General features: G+C 47.3%; 6 protein-coding genes across 6 annotated transcripts; 4 read left to right on the top strand and 2 right to left on the bottom strand.

Annotated features, from left to right (window-relative positions):
• The first annotated feature begins 50 nt into the window (after nucleotides 1–50).
• DEU56DRAFT_779431 (uncharacterized protein) lies at nucleotides 51–3,321 on the top strand. The gene is made up of 12 exons (XM_041351890.1): nucleotides 51–428; nucleotides 485–612; nucleotides 674–862; nucleotides 915–991; nucleotides 1,042–1,124; nucleotides 1,174–1,346; nucleotides 1,392–1,480; nucleotides 1,535–1,638; nucleotides 1,688–2,388; nucleotides 2,436–2,638; nucleotides 2,688–2,927; nucleotides 2,985–3,321. The coding sequence occupies exons 1-12, from the start codon at nucleotides 245–247 to the stop codon at nucleotides 3,034–3,036; spliced, it is 2,223 nt and encodes a 740-aa protein (XP_041213053.1). The 5' UTR covers nucleotides 51–244; the 3' UTR covers nucleotides 3,037–3,321.
• A 2,309-nt stretch (nucleotides 3,322–5,630) lies between these two features.
• On the top strand, nucleotides 5,631–6,004 carry DEU56DRAFT_752605 (uncharacterized protein; the record flags this gene model as incomplete). Its single annotated transcript, XM_041349649.1, has 2 exons — nucleotides 5,631–5,713; nucleotides 5,773–6,004. 2 exons carry the CDS (start codon nucleotides 5,631–5,633, stop codon nucleotides 6,002–6,004), a joined length of 315 nt encoding a protein of 104 aa, XP_041213052.1.
• Nucleotides 6,005–6,908: 904 nt separating this feature from the next.
• Nucleotides 6,909–9,127, top strand: DEU56DRAFT_850787 (uncharacterized protein). Its single transcript, XM_041355183.1, has 3 exons — nucleotides 6,909–7,123; nucleotides 7,171–7,211; nucleotides 7,274–9,127. Exon 3 carries the CDS (start codon nucleotides 7,297–7,299, stop codon nucleotides 8,851–8,853), a length of 1,557 nt encoding a protein of 518 aa, XP_041213051.1. The 5' UTR covers nucleotides 6,909–7,123; nucleotides 7,171–7,211; nucleotides 7,274–7,296; the 3' UTR covers nucleotides 8,854–9,127.
• DEU56DRAFT_779424 (dihydroxy-acid and 6-phosphogluconate dehydratase) lies at nucleotides 9,128–12,362 on the bottom strand. The gene is made up of 23 exons (XM_041351889.1): nucleotides 12,271–12,362; nucleotides 12,133–12,211; nucleotides 12,052–12,076; nucleotides 11,957–12,000; nucleotides 11,879–11,906; nucleotides 11,807–11,829; nucleotides 11,676–11,755; nucleotides 11,604–11,629; nucleotides 11,539–11,551; nucleotides 11,447–11,486; nucleotides 11,387–11,395; nucleotides 11,123–11,327; nucleotides 10,979–11,072; nucleotides 10,852–10,931; nucleotides 10,556–10,799; nucleotides 10,213–10,507; nucleotides 10,132–10,154; nucleotides 9,970–10,075; nucleotides 9,925–9,927; nucleotides 9,765–9,861; nucleotides 9,498–9,706; nucleotides 9,335–9,445; nucleotides 9,128–9,276 (listed from the first exon to the last, which is right to left on the bottom strand). The coding sequence occupies exons 1-22, from the start codon at nucleotides 12,285–12,287 to the stop codon at nucleotides 9,416–9,418; spliced, it is 1,770 nt and encodes a 589-aa protein (XP_041213050.1). The 5' UTR covers nucleotides 12,288–12,362; the 3' UTR covers nucleotides 9,128–9,276; nucleotides 9,335–9,415.
• Nucleotides 12,363–14,499: 2,137 nt separating this feature from the next.
• On the top strand, nucleotides 14,500–15,288 carry DEU56DRAFT_583291 (uncharacterized protein). Its single transcript, XM_041346927.1, has 6 exons — nucleotides 14,500–14,561; nucleotides 14,623–14,714; nucleotides 14,784–14,846; nucleotides 14,919–14,974; nucleotides 15,023–15,215; nucleotides 15,265–15,288. The coding sequence occupies exons 2-5, from the start codon at nucleotides 14,652–14,654 to the stop codon at nucleotides 15,135–15,137; spliced, it is 297 nt and encodes a 98-aa protein (XP_041213049.1). The 5' UTR covers nucleotides 14,500–14,561; nucleotides 14,623–14,651; the 3' UTR covers nucleotides 15,138–15,215; nucleotides 15,265–15,288.
• Nucleotides 15,289–16,899: 1,611 nt separating this feature from the next.
• DEU56DRAFT_583293 (uncharacterized protein) lies at nucleotides 16,900–17,447 on the bottom strand. Its single transcript, XM_041346928.1, has 2 exons — nucleotides 17,081–17,447; nucleotides 16,900–17,033 (listed from the first exon to the last, which is right to left on the bottom strand). The coding sequence occupies exons 1-2, from the start codon at nucleotides 17,369–17,371 to the stop codon at nucleotides 16,986–16,988; spliced, it is 339 nt and encodes a 112-aa protein (XP_041213048.1). The 5' UTR covers nucleotides 17,372–17,447; the 3' UTR covers nucleotides 16,900–16,985.
• Nucleotide 17,448: the final 1 nt, after the last annotated feature.

Raw genomic sequence — 17,448 nt, 5'->3', positions numbered from 1 at the left:
AAGATAAAACAATTTAAGCTCGAAGTTTAGCTTATGTCATTCAATTTTCAATCCTTGAAGCCTGTTCTATAGCAGACATGGAACTTCGGTGTTTCCCCATCTGATGTAGCGAACTCTCGTCACCCCCGGGATCAATATCTGAACCCTTTAAATTTGAGCCATTGAACCAAGACCACCCTTTACGCCGCTCTATATTTTGTTCAGCCCGTCTCTGGTGCCTACACACCCTCTCGGCGTTTTCCCTATGTGGCCCGGTGCTTGGGAGAGAGACTATGAATTTGACTCGGAATCTGATCATACGGACTCCGATTTAACGGACCTGGACACGGACTACCTGGAAGATAGTAGTAGCCAGTGTAGCGAGCACAGCAGGCTGAACGAGGTGTTCAGTGAAGATAGTGCAGGTGAATATGACGAAGCGACACGTGGTATTCACTATCTTTTATTTGTCCACGCGAAAGTGTTCACTAACTTTTGCTTCCAGACGAACAACCCGCGAAAAAACGCGCCAAGGCAGACAAAGGAACCGATGCGGCAGCAGCAGAAGGCTCTGGCAGAAGGAAAAAAACTCTTAGTGTCATTGTCACTATGCCAATTGATATTCTTCTCGAGGTGAGTTTATAAGCAATGAGCATCTACCTCACTTATTCTCTGACCTTCTACTTCCAATCAGATCTTTGGCCTCTTGGAACCAGTAGACCTCTTATCTCTCTCACTCACCAACAAGGCTTACCGCGAGTTGCTTTTATCTAACAATGCAGTGTGGAAAGTAGCCCGCGTCAATCACAGTGTTCCCGACTGCATGCCTGGCATGTCCGAGGTCAAATGGGCTACCCTATTGTTTCGTGGTTATGAATGTCATGTGTGTCTGGTCTCCGGTTTCACCTTTTGCATTTTCATGACCACAACCTCAGGAGTGTGGCGCGAAGGGATTCCATCGAATGTATTTGGGTATCAAGCGCAGACTATGTCACGCATGCGTCAATCGGAAGTGAGTACTACTTTATTATTATGCTCTTCTGTCCCCAACAATTCGTCAAGCCTAGCCGCCAGTTTTCAATCATACATTCAAGAGGCTCAATCCTGCGATCCGGATATCGTGGATTTGGTCCCATTCACTTATTGTGGGTGCTATCTTGCCATGGCTTATCAGTATCTGATCATCCGGCATAGTTGGTGGACAGGCTTATAATCATGCCAAGCTTTTTTGGTTAAAAGACGTACAAAAAATGGTGAAGCAGTTGGAGGTATACCAGAAGGATGTGCACATGTCCAAACCAGGTGCAGAGCAAGCACTAGAAGACTTCAAGCAATCACGCAAGAAATACGTTGATTCTGTTGTCAACGTAAGATTCCCGCAAGTAGTTTTATCAAATCTAACAGCTTCAAAGCATGCAGCGATCTGTGATGATTGGGCCGACAAGGACCGTGAACGTCAATGGTCGCGTGCCCGCAAGCTTCGCGACCAAAATCAAAAGTTGTAAGTAGATTTTGTCGATTAGTCATCTAATCACCTCTTGATCCTATATCCAAGGGTTCAAGCTAGACTAGTCGTTATCGGCCACAGTGATGAAGATGTAGAACGCATGTTCGACCATCATCACTATGGCGTGCTAGATGAGGAACTTACCGATACACGTTAGTGCTCTACCGCGTTTGAAAAGATTCTTACCTGATCAATTTCCAGGCTGGAAGCGCTTGCTCCCAACAATCGAGCGCAAGCTTTCTAAATTGAAGGAAGAATGGCGCCTTGAGGAGCAAAGGAACAGGAAGGATCACCTGTTGAATATGTACGAGAGATACGTGCGGCCGTTGCCACGGGCCATCATACCTCCTCAAGAAGACTTCTTGAAGCTCTGTGATGTTGCAGAATATATCAACAACCCGCCCACTGAGGACGGGGCTCGACCTTTCGCGGACAGAATTACCGGGTTCTGTGCTGAATATATGGACTCAAGGAAGCTAGCGTTGAGGCAGCTACTTGCCCTCTCCACTGATGTATTGAAAGATACCACGACGCTGCAAAGCCGGGGAGTTGACGCCCCTGATGATATGTTCATGCAGCTGGCCACTTCTGTTTTCCAATGCACTCACTTGCGCTCCCTCCCATTGATTACATGGGACAAAGTGCAGTATCACCAATGCCCTCACAGCCAAGGCATAACCCGAGGTTACGCAACATTGGCATCGACATCACCTTGCACATTTTCGATTTCTCAGCCTGGGGTTGCCGCTGTACGTTCTTTGTTAGGCTTGGTTGGTCTCGATGTCCAAACTACGACTGCCACTACAATGGATCACCTTCAAAGTCGCTTTTTCTGCTCCAACTGTCCACCCATGCCACAGGATGGAGGATCCTACCGGATGGCGATGAACTGGCGCCAGAGTGTTCGTCCTGTGTTTGTGATTTTGACACTGCGCTTACCGTCTTCTAGGTCTTCCATTACGTCGAGCAACAAGATCCAGCGCACGCAGAGCCTCGTTGGGAGTTCTTGAGTTCGGCACAACTTCAAGTTCTCCAAAGTTTGCGTACACCCGCATATCCCGGAGCTGCTGCGCAAGCGTGGCGCTGTAACAAGTGCAAGTTATACCACGGGTCCCCGGATAATAAGGCTACTGTGATTAAACATGTGCAAAGGTAGGTCATCACCTTTTCTGTTTCACTTTACCTTTACTAACATCCCTAGTGGACATCGAATCACCGCTCCGACTGAAGGAATTGATTTTAGCTATGACCAGGGAATGTACGAGAAGCCGCCTCCAGCGACCAAGTTCTTCGTAATCCCTCAGTCCGAGCAGCCCTCAAAGTCACGTCATAAGAAGTCTAAATCTTCTACCAAACCGGGATATCATTGTCAACACTGCAATGGCAATGACTCAGAGCGAACTTTCGTTTTGGAGGGCGTCAAGGCGCATATCAAAGCTAAGTAAGAAAAGCATTTTGTCTAATGGTACCCTACTCATTGAATCCTTTTCTTCTTCAGGCACAGCATCGGTTCTCCAAAGGAAGGGACCGACTTTTGTAAAACCAAGTAATTCCTTCTCGCACTTTAAATCTTCGTAGCTTCCTCTTCATCTTTCGTACTATATGACCTTTAGCTCTAGCGGCCACGTACGCCGTCTGCTATCTCTAGCCCTAATATTTGCCTAAGTATATACCTCGGTTGATCTACAGTACCCTCAAAATGCATGCATCTGTGATTGGACATCCTAGGGCCTCGGATATGATATCTGACCACACTCGTCATTTCCATAGGTCTTGTGATATTAAGTCTTTAGAATGTGTAACTCGGAGTTGTTCAAGATTTTGTAGTTCTTTCCATGTAGTCTCTCCTAGGCAGACCTTAATCGAATGCAAGATAAATATTCCTTCTCTACACGTATAGCTAAACGTTACAGTTGTTGCGTGTGTTATCATTTTCATTTTTCTTCCTGCAGTCTTCACTTTCATTCCTCGAGTTCACGATTCAAACACAGACACAACACGGAGGACTGCAAAATTCCTGCTTATTGGCATGTCTGCCCTCTTTCCCTCGATAGAAGGAAGAAGCATCCATGAGATGGATGCTACTAGTTGATGTCACTTTTCATCGTCACAACATGACCGCATACTCTGATTCTTCCGAGTAGATCGTGAATCCATGGTATCATCAGGGTGGGTACGGATCTCCTCGGTGATATTGACCTGAATTGGTCGGGCGAAGGTGGGTCCCACAGTGTCTGACGTCTCGTAATATTCTCCGTGCGTCAGGCCAAGGCTAATGAGACTGGCTATGAGAAGAAGAGGTGCCAAGGTCTTGAAGAATGTGAGACTAGACAGAAGAAGAAGCGTCAAGTGCCCACAGCAACCTGTATACCAACGTAATTTGCCATGACACCAGCTTCGCTACTGGCCAGGTTCATAGCGCACAGTACCGCAATACTGATAGTGTAGATGGCACCGTACTCGATGATAGTATATATGGCAGATTTGTAGGCATTATGGCCATTGGCCAGTCAAATCAAATACATCTCGGCCCGCGCGCCAAAGATGATAGGCGATCACAGACGTGAGACTCACAGTGAAAAAAGGTTGAGCGTGAAACAGGCTTTCAACAAAGCGTTGAAAGTCGATGAGAAGACTTGATCAAAATAAATGATCACAGCCCAGGACGCGATGCTAGTTGCTAGCCAGGGGAGTAATGTTAGCACCTCATGTGACAGCCAACTCAAGTTGACGGCTCAAAGCAAGCTCATTGTACTTTTCTGTTCGTTTTTGCGTTCGTTCCAGTTCGCTGACCGAGCGTGCATTGTCACGATATGACCGTATACTCTGACTCTTCCGAGTACGTCATGTAGGCACGGATATCCTCGGTGATACTAACCTGGGCGAAGGCGGGCCCCGCGGTTGTTGGTGTTTTGTAATGTTCTCCGTAGATCGGGCCAAGGCCAAGACTGGCGACGAAGAAAAAAAGGTGTCAACGTCTAGACGTATGTGAGACTGAGGAGAAAACGACGAGGCGCCCACAGTAGTTTGGATACCAACGTCAGTCGCCATGACACCAGCTTGGCTGTCAGACAGGTGCATGGCGCTCAGTGCCACGATACTATGGCAATGTTGCAGGAATCGCGACCAGTCAAATCAAAGACGTCTCGGCCCGCGCGCCAAAGATGCCAGACGTGGCATAGTGAGAACAAAATTGAGGTGAAACAAGCTTTCAATAAAGCTGCAAAAGTCGGAGAGAAGAAGACTTGACCGTGAATTACCAGTGTACCACAACACTGGCCGTGATACAAATTGCTACGCAGGGAAAACGGGTAATATCAGCATTGAACTAGCAGAATTAGCCAGCAAAATCGACACTCGTGAAAAGCACAACACATAGAATGAAAAGAGATCTTGCCACGACAATTACAAGGATCCAGTTGTGATTCCAGATCGCATAAAGCTCCAGAGCTGTTGTCGCGGGTGTTAGGGTCAACACCTCCATATGCCAGTAGTTAATTTCCAGCAGGAAATTTAGAGCAAGCGTTTCAAAGAAGGAGCAACAGGGCGTGGTTCATAACGAAAATATGATTCGTAGTTTTTTCTGTTGTCCGCTGCCAGATGAGACCTCAGACGAGAATATAGTAGAGGAGCCATGAGCGGATCAACTTGAACTTGACTGAGAAGCTCACCGAGTGAAGGAAGTACGATCCAGTTGTGTCCATGAAGTTCTTAGATAGCCGCCGCGGTCAAAAGACAAGCAAATAACATGTTGCCAAGGGGTCCAGGTGAGGTTTGATCCCAACATACCCTAGTACCGAATATTTAGTCTCCCGCAGTCAGACCTCGAGAGAAGGAAAACTGAAGGCTCATATAAATCTCGATCCGATTCTCACTGGTTTCACATGTAGCACAAGTGACAAGGTCGACTCCGCAAACTGCCGTGGCCCGGGAGTCTTGGTGGAGTTGGCACAGTTGGTGGAGCTCTCAATAGTTCAGTTGTCCCGCTCGGTTGAAGAACATCGTGAATAAAGGACAAAAATTCTTAACTTCCCATCCTCCGCGACCTTCAAGAGCCGGTTGTCGTTTTTTGGAGAGCACGAGGACAGATCCAAACACAAGGCCAATTAACCTATCGTCTCGCTGAACACAAGGTGGAAGAGTCATGCAGTGGGAGGGACATGACACTGCAACGAACATTCGAGTAGCTCGAGCAGAGAGCTCCTCTGAAGCTGCTTCACTTAATGGGTACGTGTCCTTTGGCTCTTCGACATACATTTATATGTTCAGTTCAATATCTTGCTCAGACACAAGGCTCTGACACCAATAATTGCTGGCAGCGTATGTGGAGGCGTACTGGCCATTGCTTGGATTGTTGGCCTCATCTGGTATTTACTTAAACGTCGGAAACCGAAAGACTTCGATCCTCCCAAAAAAACCAATGAGACGGAACGATACATTATACCCCCAGATCCAGCTATCTTGCAAGGAGACAAGCAACCCCACGAGCATGGCGCACGCGTACCCGTCCAACGATAATGACATGCACGTTGATATCTCTCTGAATCATATATACACGCATATACGGTGCGAATAATACAGTTATAAAAAGGTGAAGAAATTCGTAATATTGGCTTGCCCCACCACAAACTTCTGAACTACACATCGTCAGGCTTGGCATACAACTTACACACACACACACATCAAGTTGTGCTGATCTTTGTCAAAGGTCATATATCTAATCTGTCCATGATGTGCTGCCCCTCCAGTCCCTACCTCCCTCATGGCAACTGCTTCCAGATCAGCCGAAGAAATTTGGGATATATCCAGTCTTCTTGCATACAATGCTCTCCCAAATCGCCAGGATGGCTTTGACTCAATCACGTCTGAGTCTTACAGGAAAAAGGTTCATTGCCGAGACTGTAACTGATTTCTACGACCGGAGTCTGACTAGCCGCAGATATGCCCTCGCCGGTGTGACATACTCCAGTGTTGTCAGCTGCCATTGCATCGCCGCAGGCGCTGTTATCATGGCCGCCCCTCGAGGTGCGGTCGCTGTGATGTTAGGCATTTCGATTGGCACTCCGATGACGGAAGTTCACGCTCCAGAAAGAGATGCAGGTCATGTCACTAAACTTAGCTGTCACACTGTGCGCCGAATCTACAGATTTCGAACACAACATCTCATTGCGCTCTGCACTGGCCTCATCTCGACTCCGTTTCAACTCTGTTCAACTTATGACTCTCAACTTTGAGCTGTAGCCTTCTCATCATCTTTCTCCTTCTCTTGAATCATCATGGCCACTCCGCTTGCTCATTTCACGGAATTGCCAGCGTCCAAAACGCTACAGCTTATAGCAGAAGGAAGATGAAAGAATTTGTGTAGGCACCTTAACAGGAAATTACTACTGCAAGCTATGAAGTGTGGCAGACATACTGAGTCACTCAGTCACGTACTTGTCAAAGGTGCGCCTGAACAAACTCTAGATTACCTTGTGATGCTGACTTATCCACTGGACCTCAAAGTGAATGTGGTAATGCGCTATCCAACGCAACATGTCTGTAGAAAACAGTTTGGTACGGAACGCACGAGTCCACATCACTGCTCTTAGACTTCACCATTGATTCATCGGAGTGCTTAACATTCCGTTTGATTATGTAATTCCATTTTGAGGTCCGTGTGAAGATTAGCTAATTTAGGACAGAACCCACTCCTGCCCTTATACATATCATAAAATCGTTCATCGTAAGCTCAAATTTAATTCCCGTACACTGATCATCGAGCTAACACTTGAGACTATCGTCCAGGTCTCCTCGATTTACTTACAGGCATGGGAACTAGGGGATACTACGTGATCCGCTATCGGAACATGTATTTCACCTCACGCCACTATTCTTATGGTTTTCCAGAATCGCTTGGCTTAAAAGTGCTTCAGTCTATACGACAGCCCAATGGCATCGCGACATATCGGCAAGTGTTTGGAGAGATGCTGGACGGGTTGACGAGTCCTTCGCATTCTCTATTACTGATAGAAAATGGTGACGATTTTGAACCCCCCTCCGAGCAGCGGCCACAACGTCCCATCTGGATTTACGAGATTGATCTTGATCACAATATCTTTCACATAAACGGGATACCTTTTTTCACCTTGGAATGCCTTCCAGACGATGAGGCTTTTGTCCAATACGCCTCCGAAGATCGTTATGGCCACACAGCTTGCACATCACGATGCCCCCCTGAGCACAAGTACAAGAAGCCAGCGCCACCGACCATTGACATTTCTGGCCTCGCGACGTACCGGTCTTTGATATGCACCGGATCTCAGGTGGCTTTGAGTGATCTGCTCAACATCAGTGACATCCTGTCTCAACGCGAGCACGTTCGGGTCTCATTGCTAGAGGTTATGATTGGGCAGTGCATGTTTAGCTCAGTCATTTGCAAGGAGATCCATGAAATTGAGTTTGCCAATGACCACAATCAATTCACAAACGATCAATGGTCAATTGCATGCTTCATGGCCAGCATTGTGTTTGTTCCTCAGATGTTCGACCATATCCGGCGCGTTTGCCATCCCGAGCCCAAAAGAAAAGAGTTCACTTGGGTTCGCGGAGACACTGTTGTTTGCATCGCAACACATTTAGACAACGAGCAATGCCTACAGGCCTCTGTGTCACGCCTGATCAACGCGATCTTGGAGCAGAAGGATAATCCTGGTTATTACTTTGGAATTGCGTTTTCCGTCAACCATTGTGCAATCATCAAAGTCGTCAAAGACACGCACACAATTACATTCAGCCATACGAATGCCCTCCAATTTTTACCATCATTCTACGCACGTTCACCTTCTACGCCAGGAATCACTGCGCTCGCCCGTCTTGGCTATCGCATTGACCCCGCACTCTTTGAGCGTGTTATGGAGATTTGCAATTACAAGTTGCGCATGCCAGTGAGAATTCAAACAGAGCAATCGCTCGCTCAGGGAGCTGCTGACGACGATGATCATGATGTGTCACCCAACACCATCTGTCCACCGCTGCCTCTTGAGCTTTGGCAGGAGATCGCCCGTTATCTCCCCCACTTTGATCTCATCACCCTCGGATTGGTCTCAAACCTATGTCGTGAAGCAGCCCTGATGCTACTCCGCTATCCCTACCTCTGTGGCTACCGCCTGGTCTCCCCTCCCAAAAAAATACCAAAATATCTGCGGGGGAAGAAACGCCTCTCTATGCGGGCTGCATCTTTTTCCGCTGTACGAGCCGGCTTTCGTTCTACTGTGTATATCGGAGTGGAGTCTGAAGATATACCATCGAAGAGCATGATCACTCCTCTTAGAGTGAAAAAATTCCGGCTGTATGTGGAGTTTTCACGCAAGCGACGCTACGGATGAAAAGCTCCTTGAAACAGAAAAACCAAAGCTCTCGTGGCGTTTAGTACGACTAGAAACCCCGATGTCGCCGATCAGGAAGCAAGCGCACATGGAATCCCTGAGTCCCTCGTAGGCTGTGGTCGAGGTTGTAACTTGTATCAAATTAGACACTTCACGGACCACATTCATGATAATTCTGCTTTCTGTCCAGCCGTAATAGTTTATGACTTACAAGGCTATGTATACTTGGGTTGAACTTTGAACGCTATACAGGTGCTCTCCGTAAAATCAAGACTTTCGACGTTCTGTATTTATGTATGCACTGCCATTACATACATATGAGGTATACGATTCTTATATTTGTCCACAGGCGACACTGTGAAATGGTGAGTATTTCAAAGATATTAGAGTAATAGCAACATTGTTTCTTCACAGTCCTGACACCTGATTGTATCAACGCGGAGGCCCAAAATCATGTTAAATATTTGACATATGTATTCACCGTTGACATATTGACTTGACGCAGAATGTTTATTGTACATGTGTTGCTTGAACCCTATCATACACCATAGCAAGAGACTTCTCAGTCGCAATAGGCTCCTTCACTAGCAGGCTATAAAGTATGGTAAGCAGGCGAGGTTTAATCCTCAAAATAAACCACTTACAGCAACATCACGGGCGTATCGGAACAAGATACCTCTCCGCTCCCTGAGGGCACTCTTGCCTGAGACTTCCCATACTTTTCTTCGGCGTGCTTTCTCTTCTTCGGCGACTTGCCAGTCAATGGTCCTGCTCTTTGCATCGATGACAATTGGGTCGCCGTCTTCCACAAGAGCAATTGGACCACCAAGGGTCGCCTCAGGGACAACGTGACCTAGTGGGTCGAAAATATGAGCCTTGGTCTTCGAAGTGAAGTTGGTTAAAAGATGTACCGATGATGAAACCCCTGGATGCTCCAGAGAAACGACCATCCGTAATCAGCGCTGTTGAATTGCCCAGCCCAGCACCCATAAGAGCAGCGGTAGGACCTGTACATAAAGGAATTAGGAGGACAGTAGCGCTCGTTCAAAATGCAACTGTACCCAGCATCTGCAGTTACATATGAGCATGGAAGAAATAATGTCAAGCGTAAAATCTCACCTCTGGCATCCCTGGCGCGCCCTTGGGTCCTTGGTATCTGAAGATCATGACCATACCAGGCTTAATGTCTCCGCGTTCAAGTGCAGGATAGAAGTCGTGCACGCTTGAATATGAAGTATATGAGGCAAGCGAAATATAAGGTTTTGTGTTACGCCGTACCTATCAAAGCATTTGGCAACACCCTGAACAGCAGCGGCGTCCATCAGTCATAACATCCAATCAACAATAATCATGCATCACCTCAAAGCGCAAACCCTCCTTCCCTGTAAGCTTGGCGACAGCGGTTCCAGGAGCCAAGCTACCCTTGAGAATAGTCAAGTGACCAGAAGGCTTAATGGGGTCGTCCAGCTTCTTAATGATATCCTGGCTATCGAAGTCGAGCTCCGGAACATCCACGAGGTTTTCCGCAAGGGTCTTTCCGGTGACCGTCATCTGGCTACCATCAATGAGATCGGTGTTCTTGAGAAGGTATTTGATGATCGCGGGTATGCCACCAATCTTGTGAACGTCTTCCATGTAATACTTTCCAGATGGCCTGACAATACCGTGAGAGAGCGCAATCATATTACGAATTCGAACGTACTTCAAATCGGCAAGGTATGGAGTCTTGTCTGAAATCATCTGGAAGTCGTCGATGGTTAAGGGAACATCGGCGGCACGGGCTATTGCCAGCAAGTGAAGAACAGCGTTCGTTGAGCCACCGAGGACATTGACGATAGTGATTGCATTCAGGAAAGATTGACGGGTGAGGATATCCCGGGGCTTCAAATCGAGCTCCAGAAGGCGTCGCATGTACTTGGCGACTTTGAAGCACTCCTGTGCCTTCTCTAATACGCAAATTCAATATGTTGCATGCAACAGAGGTATTCTAGAACTGACCAGGGTACATTGCCGGTGTGCTCGAGGAATAGGGAAGAGACATACCCAGGACTTCAAGGGCAGAGCTCATCGTGTTAGCCCTAGGACATATGAGGAGGTTTCTGCGTAAAAGCGACGGAACACGCACGTGTACATACCACCGCAGGCACCAGCGCCAGGGCATGAATGCCTGACGACATCAAATCGCTCCTCATCGTTGATGAGGCCGACAGCATAGGCACCTGACTCCCGTTCAAGGCTTGAGAGTATTTGAAACCAGATAACCACCCACCATAAGACTCGAAGGCGTCTGAGATGTTGACAGTCCCACCTTTCTCGTACCCCATGGAAGGGCAGTCAACATGGCGCGTCCCAACTTGAATTGTTCCACCGTATACGATAATGGTCGGCCTGTTGTGTCTAGCAGCAGCCATCAAGACACCAGGCATGTTCTTATCGCAACCCGGTATTGAGATATTGCCATCGTAGTGTTGCGCCTTACATAAATTCAAGGAACTTGAGCATCCAGAGGCTACTAAATCATGTAACCTCCTACAAGTGTAACCTGAGAAAAAACGAATCAGCGTGAGATTGAAGCCTCAACAAGGCCATTTACAGCTTCAATAGAGTCCGCGATGAGATCACGACTTGGGAGGCTAGGGTGGCATATAAACACTATATCATGCCAATGACTTCCATGATACGCACGAGTACCGCATTCCTGAGCAGATACAATCAGACATACCAAAGGGAAGTTATCGAAGACACATTACCATCAGTTCCCATTGTAATAGCGTCACTACCTAGCCTCAGTATGTGCTCATTGAGAGGACAACCAAACACACCTAACACCAATGGTGTTGAAGGTTAAGCCAACTAAACCTTCCTCCGTGCAGCCCTCCTTAACTTTCTTGGACAAATCGAGCTATACAGGTATCAGTTTAGCATACGCTCGCAAACGGGGAGCAAAACACACTAGATGAGAGTTGCATGGGTTGCCTGTAAAACGCACTTCAGCATCGACATTTGCACACAGGGTTGGTATTACCTTCCCACCAGATGGGTGAAATACCAATCTAGTGAATGGTCAAAGCAATGCGAAAATCACTAGTTGTCATGAGGGTACCTGTGGCTTATTCATGTCTTCCTCTGTCATACCAACGGCATATACTGTGTTGCACATTAATCGCACAATGTCCGTCATTCAGGGGAAGAACTTACACATAGCCTGGGCACCTCCTCGAGCCTTGAATCACAGCGAACGTCAGTAAGAGGAAGCGAGAAAAGACGAGTAGTTAGTACTTTGTCCTGTGTCAACTGACAGGAGATCTTGTTAAGTTTTGCCGGGGTGGGCACCCCGGTGGGACGCGGGACGGAGTGACTGGATGCCGATGCAAGTGAGATTGATACTACCTATACTCCAGTGCATGGTCTACTTACATCTCTACTCCAGACATGATAACTGGCGTTGAATGAAGGTGGACGATATGCTACAAGAGCCGTATATCGCCACATCTCTTATAATGAAGGAAAACATCATAGTCGGGCCGTATCAGCTTCGACCTCGAGGTCTCATGACCCAGGAATGACCTGAGCCGAGCGGAATATCCATCAACTACGCCCACGACGGCCCGAAGCAGAAAATTAGAGATCTATGCATGATAACAATAATTAGACTCATGACCAGTACCCTGTTTATACCTCTGACTACTTCCTTGAGAGAGAACGATTTCGACATAAGTCATTGCCCGACTTGTTGGCAAGTTGTCCTTATATTAAACCAAGCCAGTGGCCATCTCGTGCTACTCACTAGTAGTAATCCATTGCCAGCAGGACGGACGATACAGTGGGAAAGTGCTTGAAGTTAGTCATAAAGAACGAGTCTAGTCCTGCCAGCAGCGCGGCGCTAAGCGCAAGCTTCGAGGTCAGTTGCTCCAACTTGAACTCAGAAAGCATCTGATTGTTCAAATTCAAAGGCGGGAATATGTCAGCATTCGCACGCAACCCGATTGGGTCACAGGGAGCTCAGCATCATGCGCGAGTTAAATGTCAGTAATTGATAACATTGAAGCATGCAGCAGATTGAAGGGTCATTCAGGATCTCACACGATGTTGCAGTCATAACTGGGACTCAGGCTTTATCAAGAAACGTCGCTTTACTAGAATAACTCTGGACTTCCAATACAACAGTACAAGTCACTTCAAACGGTTGATATGTTTATATACACGGCAAGGCAGGTGCACTTGCGCGTGATGTTTAGTTCTTGCAGGTGCAGCTTCCTGCCTGGCAGCTGCAACTGTTGGCGGACAGTCATAAACGAGTCATTGGATGGTGGCGCAAGGCAAGACTTACGTAGAGGTGCAGTTGCATTGCTCGGTGTTGTTGTTGTACATGATGGTGGTGGTGATTGCGGTTAAGCTGCGAGACAGTGTCAGTCGTTGTATACGTTCGGGTGATTCAGTTCAGATAGCTAACCTGGTCTGTGAGGTAGATGATAGTAGAGTGGATTGCTGGAGGAAAAGCCAGCCAAAGAGGGGCCATTTTATATTGTTCGCCATAGGCGCCGTAACGAAAATGGACAGATCAAAGCGGAGAAGTCGGGGTATGCCATGGCTCCAATCCCAGGAGGGTCAACGTTTTACAGCGCCACATGGTGCCAAGTCAAAAGATAGCTGCTGCTCCAAGCCTGAAAAGATAATGGCCGCAGCACATCCCAGGGGTGACAACGTTATATAGCTACTGTTCGCAGCAAGTGTGGGGTAACTATAAGGGGTATCCTTCTGCTCCAAGCCTGACAGTGATAAGATAAAGTGTACGTACTGGCTGGAGACAGCCCATCAGAATACTCAGGGTCTTGACAGAAGTAATGTACATACAACGTTGACTGACCGAGCCCCTGTAAAGTTGGCCGAGGTTGTTGGCCAGTCTTGCTTTGTTTCAAGGCCCGTTGAGAGCGTACATGCGGGTGAACTTGGAGTATAGTTAAGAGAAGCTTGATATGCGAAGGCCATATGGACCGACTCGCCAGAGGAGGGTTTTGCGGGCTCTACTATGTAGGTGCCATACAAAGTAGTGAATGATGGCCTTCCGTAGGCTCCAAAAATGTGGATCAGAACATCATATCATAAATCGCTGTACATGTTCATTTACAACAGTGAACTTGGGAGTTGAAAAGACCTCGCAGGCGGCAGTGCAAGACTTTATTTCCGTTTTAGGCCACTAACGCCAATATCCGCGGCTGACATAATAACCCTCATTGCTCGACCGTCACGAGACCACCCCTCGAGACTCGCAGTGATACCAAGCCTCAAGGTGCTTTTTAGATACATGCATGCCCTATACGACAGGCACGATCGTCTGTGTTGGCTGAAGGAGTTTCGACCTGACTATGTTTGCCTCTGGTACTCCATCTCGCCCATTCCGTCACAGCGACTACTTCCATGCCTCCAACCAATATTAACCCTCTGTCGGCGAAAATTTCCTCGTCATCCCTGTATTTGGAGTCGGCACGTTCGTCCATTGATTAGAAGGACTAGATCTAATGAGGTTGGCATTACACAGTCGTCGCTACTGTAAATATTTTTCAGACGCAGAAATATGATATTTTGCCTACGGCGAGACATCCAGTAGTCATGCCTTCGAATCGATACACTAAACTCTCCTACGGTCACGAACAGGCCCCATCAGACAGAATGCCGAACATGAGTTTCAAACTCACCATTATAGAATGGTACTTAACTTCAGCGTTTCTGAAAGCCTCATTTCCGAGCACTTATATTTGTCACTTCCAGTGTTGCCCAGCCATTGATTCTGATCCACGATGTTAACGAACTTATCGTCGTTCACTGCCAGTGTCTTGGGCGGCGCTACCGCTCTTCTTTTGGTAAGCCTCTCCCTGTGATCAGCAATGTCATGTATATAAATCTCACTGAACCTTGGTTGACGTATACAGCATGAAAAAAAATACATGGTGGTCAAATTTCACCCGCCATCTTGGATTTCAGGTGACCTGCCAGTGATTTGAGTTTGATTGTTGGGACAAGAATTCGTTGTCATCAACTTATAGAAAACTGCATGTGCACTCTTGAATCAACGATCTACTGTTACTCAGACAGACAGACCTATCCTTCCGGCCAGGAAATTGTGCGTTCATTCAATTACATGCGATCTGTAGCTTATGTATTGTCACAGCTATGACATCGAGTGGATAGCGGTTTTTTTTTTGCGCTATGGAGCAGAACTAAAATCCCACAGAAAGATGTTACAACCATGGATTACAAGCAGAATCATCGCTCCGCGAGCGTGAAGTTGACTTGCGCGGAGCTCGAATCCTTCTTGCTAGCTTACTGCACGACTCTGAAGATTTTGAAGCACACATTCAGAGGTTAATGGTCATGCACTTATCTTATCAGTAGGTTGATAGATTTGACCAGCTTTGTCGCAGCAATCGTCATGGAGATTACGTATGGATACGAAGTGCAGTCAGAGAACGACCCGTATGTTTCTGCCATCTCGGAATTAGCCGCAATCATTTCAAACGGGCTCAATCAGCTATTCTCTTGACATTTCCTTTTCGTAAGTTGACATTTATGCTATCAAGTGTAGTTGAGGTTTCTGCAGTTACACATATCCCCGCATGGCTTCCGGGCGCGAAGTTCCAGCGCGAGGCATCTTATTCAAGATAGTTGGCTCAAAAGGTGGTTAATGCACCTTCCGAGTTTACGAAATCGCAGATTGTGACTAAATCTCACAGGTCGGCAGAGTGTTGCAGCTGACATGACATTTAGGCAGCCGGAACTGCTTCAGAGAACGTTCCAGCATGATGTTTTATGTGACAGTAAGTGTGATACCGCTTTACAACGGAGATCGAATGTAAACCCAGGGTGGTACCCGGTACCCTCACTCACTCATGCCACGCCCTAAATAGGTTCTGAAACCTGTGGTGTGCAGGTGACTGCAGTGCGTCCGGTGGGTTCATCCCCACGATGCTGGGATAATCGATATCGGGGACTGGCGCGACCGAGCACCGCTACAATATCCATCGATAGTGATCGTGACAAGAGTGGATCTGTCCTAAAATCTGTCATGGCCCGGATCACTCAGCGAGATTTGAACATTTGATCAAACCCTTGTTGCCTGTGGAGAGCGTCTCGAGGCGTAATACGCGCGTGTCACCGAGCGCTCATTCACAATTGGACAGTAAGTATACTATCGTGCGGGTTTGTAACAAAGATATCAATCAGCTTCCGCTACAAGCCCGATAAGATAAAGGTACACCAGCTGTGACAGCACATCAGAATACTCGGGCCCCCTGTTTAAGCCACGGTACTTGACCAAAGTGTTGGCATCAGAATGCTGATTTGTTCAAGGCACGGAGCGTACGCATGTGGATGGGCTTTGACTGATAGTCCATATTGGTAGCGACGGCGACATCTAGGGTGGATCTGTGCTAATATCCATCACGGATCCACTCAGTGAGATGTGAATTTGAATGTTTGATCAATCCTTGATCCGAAAGATATTTAAGTAAGCTGCAGGAAAACATCTTGACCAAATTCAAAGGCGGTAAGACGTCAGTGAGTGAGCATTCGCACGTACCATCGTGCGAGTTCCTTCAAGCACGCAGCAGGTTCAAAGACCATTTGGAATTTTTGTTGCAGTCTTAACTGTCAGGCTTTATCAAGAAACTTTACTTCACAATAACTCTGGAATTCGAATACAACAGTACAAATCACGTCAAACGGCGGCTGATATGTTTATATACACGGCAAGGCAGGTGCACTTGCGCGTGATGTTTAGTTCTTGCAGGTGCAGCTTCCAGCCTGGCAGCTGCAGCTGTTGGCGGACAGTCAGAAACAAGTCATTGAATGGTGGCGCAAGGCAAGACTCACGTAGAGGTGCAGTTGCATTGCTCGGTGTTGTTGTTGTACATGATGGTGGTGGTGATTGCGGTTAAGCTGCGAGACAGTGTCAGTCGTTGTATACGTTCAGGTGATTCAGTTCAGATAGCTAACCTGGTGTGTTAGGTAGATGATAGTAGAGTGGATTGCTGGAGGAAAAGCCAGCTAAAGAGGGGCCATTTTATATTGCTCACCATAGGCGCCGTGACCAAAATGGAATGATCAAAGCGGAGAAGTCGGAGTATGCCATGGCTCTAATAATAACAGGAGGGTGAAACTCCAGGGCGCAGCATGTGAGGTAACTAAAAAGATTAGATTCTACTTTAAGCCCGAAAGGAAAGAGGCGTACAATAGGCTGCGGCACATGTATGTCTCCAACAATCCCAGGGGTCGTCAACCCTATACAGCTACAGGGCACAGCAAGTGATGCAAATATAAGGGCGTCAGCTTCTGCTTCAAGCCTGATAGGATAAACGTGTGCCGGCTGGAGACAGCCCATCAGAATACTGAGGACAGTGACAGAACTACAACCTTGACCGACTGAGGGAGCCCGATTCTTGCCTTCAAGGCACGAGGTGCACGCATATGGGTGGACTTGGAGCATGGTTAAGAAAAGCTTGATGTGTGCCCACGAGCCCATGTGGATCGACAGTTTAATAGTAACCGTGACAAGAATGGATCCGTGCTGATATGGGGCCACTCAGCGAAGTTTGAACG

This window comes from Suillus clintonianus (genome assembly GCF_016758775.1).
Source record: "Suillus clintonianus strain FC179 chromosome Unknown DEU56scaffold_9, whole genome shotgun sequence".
Classification (NCBI taxonomy): Eukaryota; Fungi; Basidiomycota; class Agaricomycetes; order Boletales; family Suillaceae; genus Suillus; species Suillus clintonianus.
The sequence above is the reverse complement of the archived record's forward strand: the minus strand, read 5'-3'. Positions and strand labels throughout refer to the sequence as shown.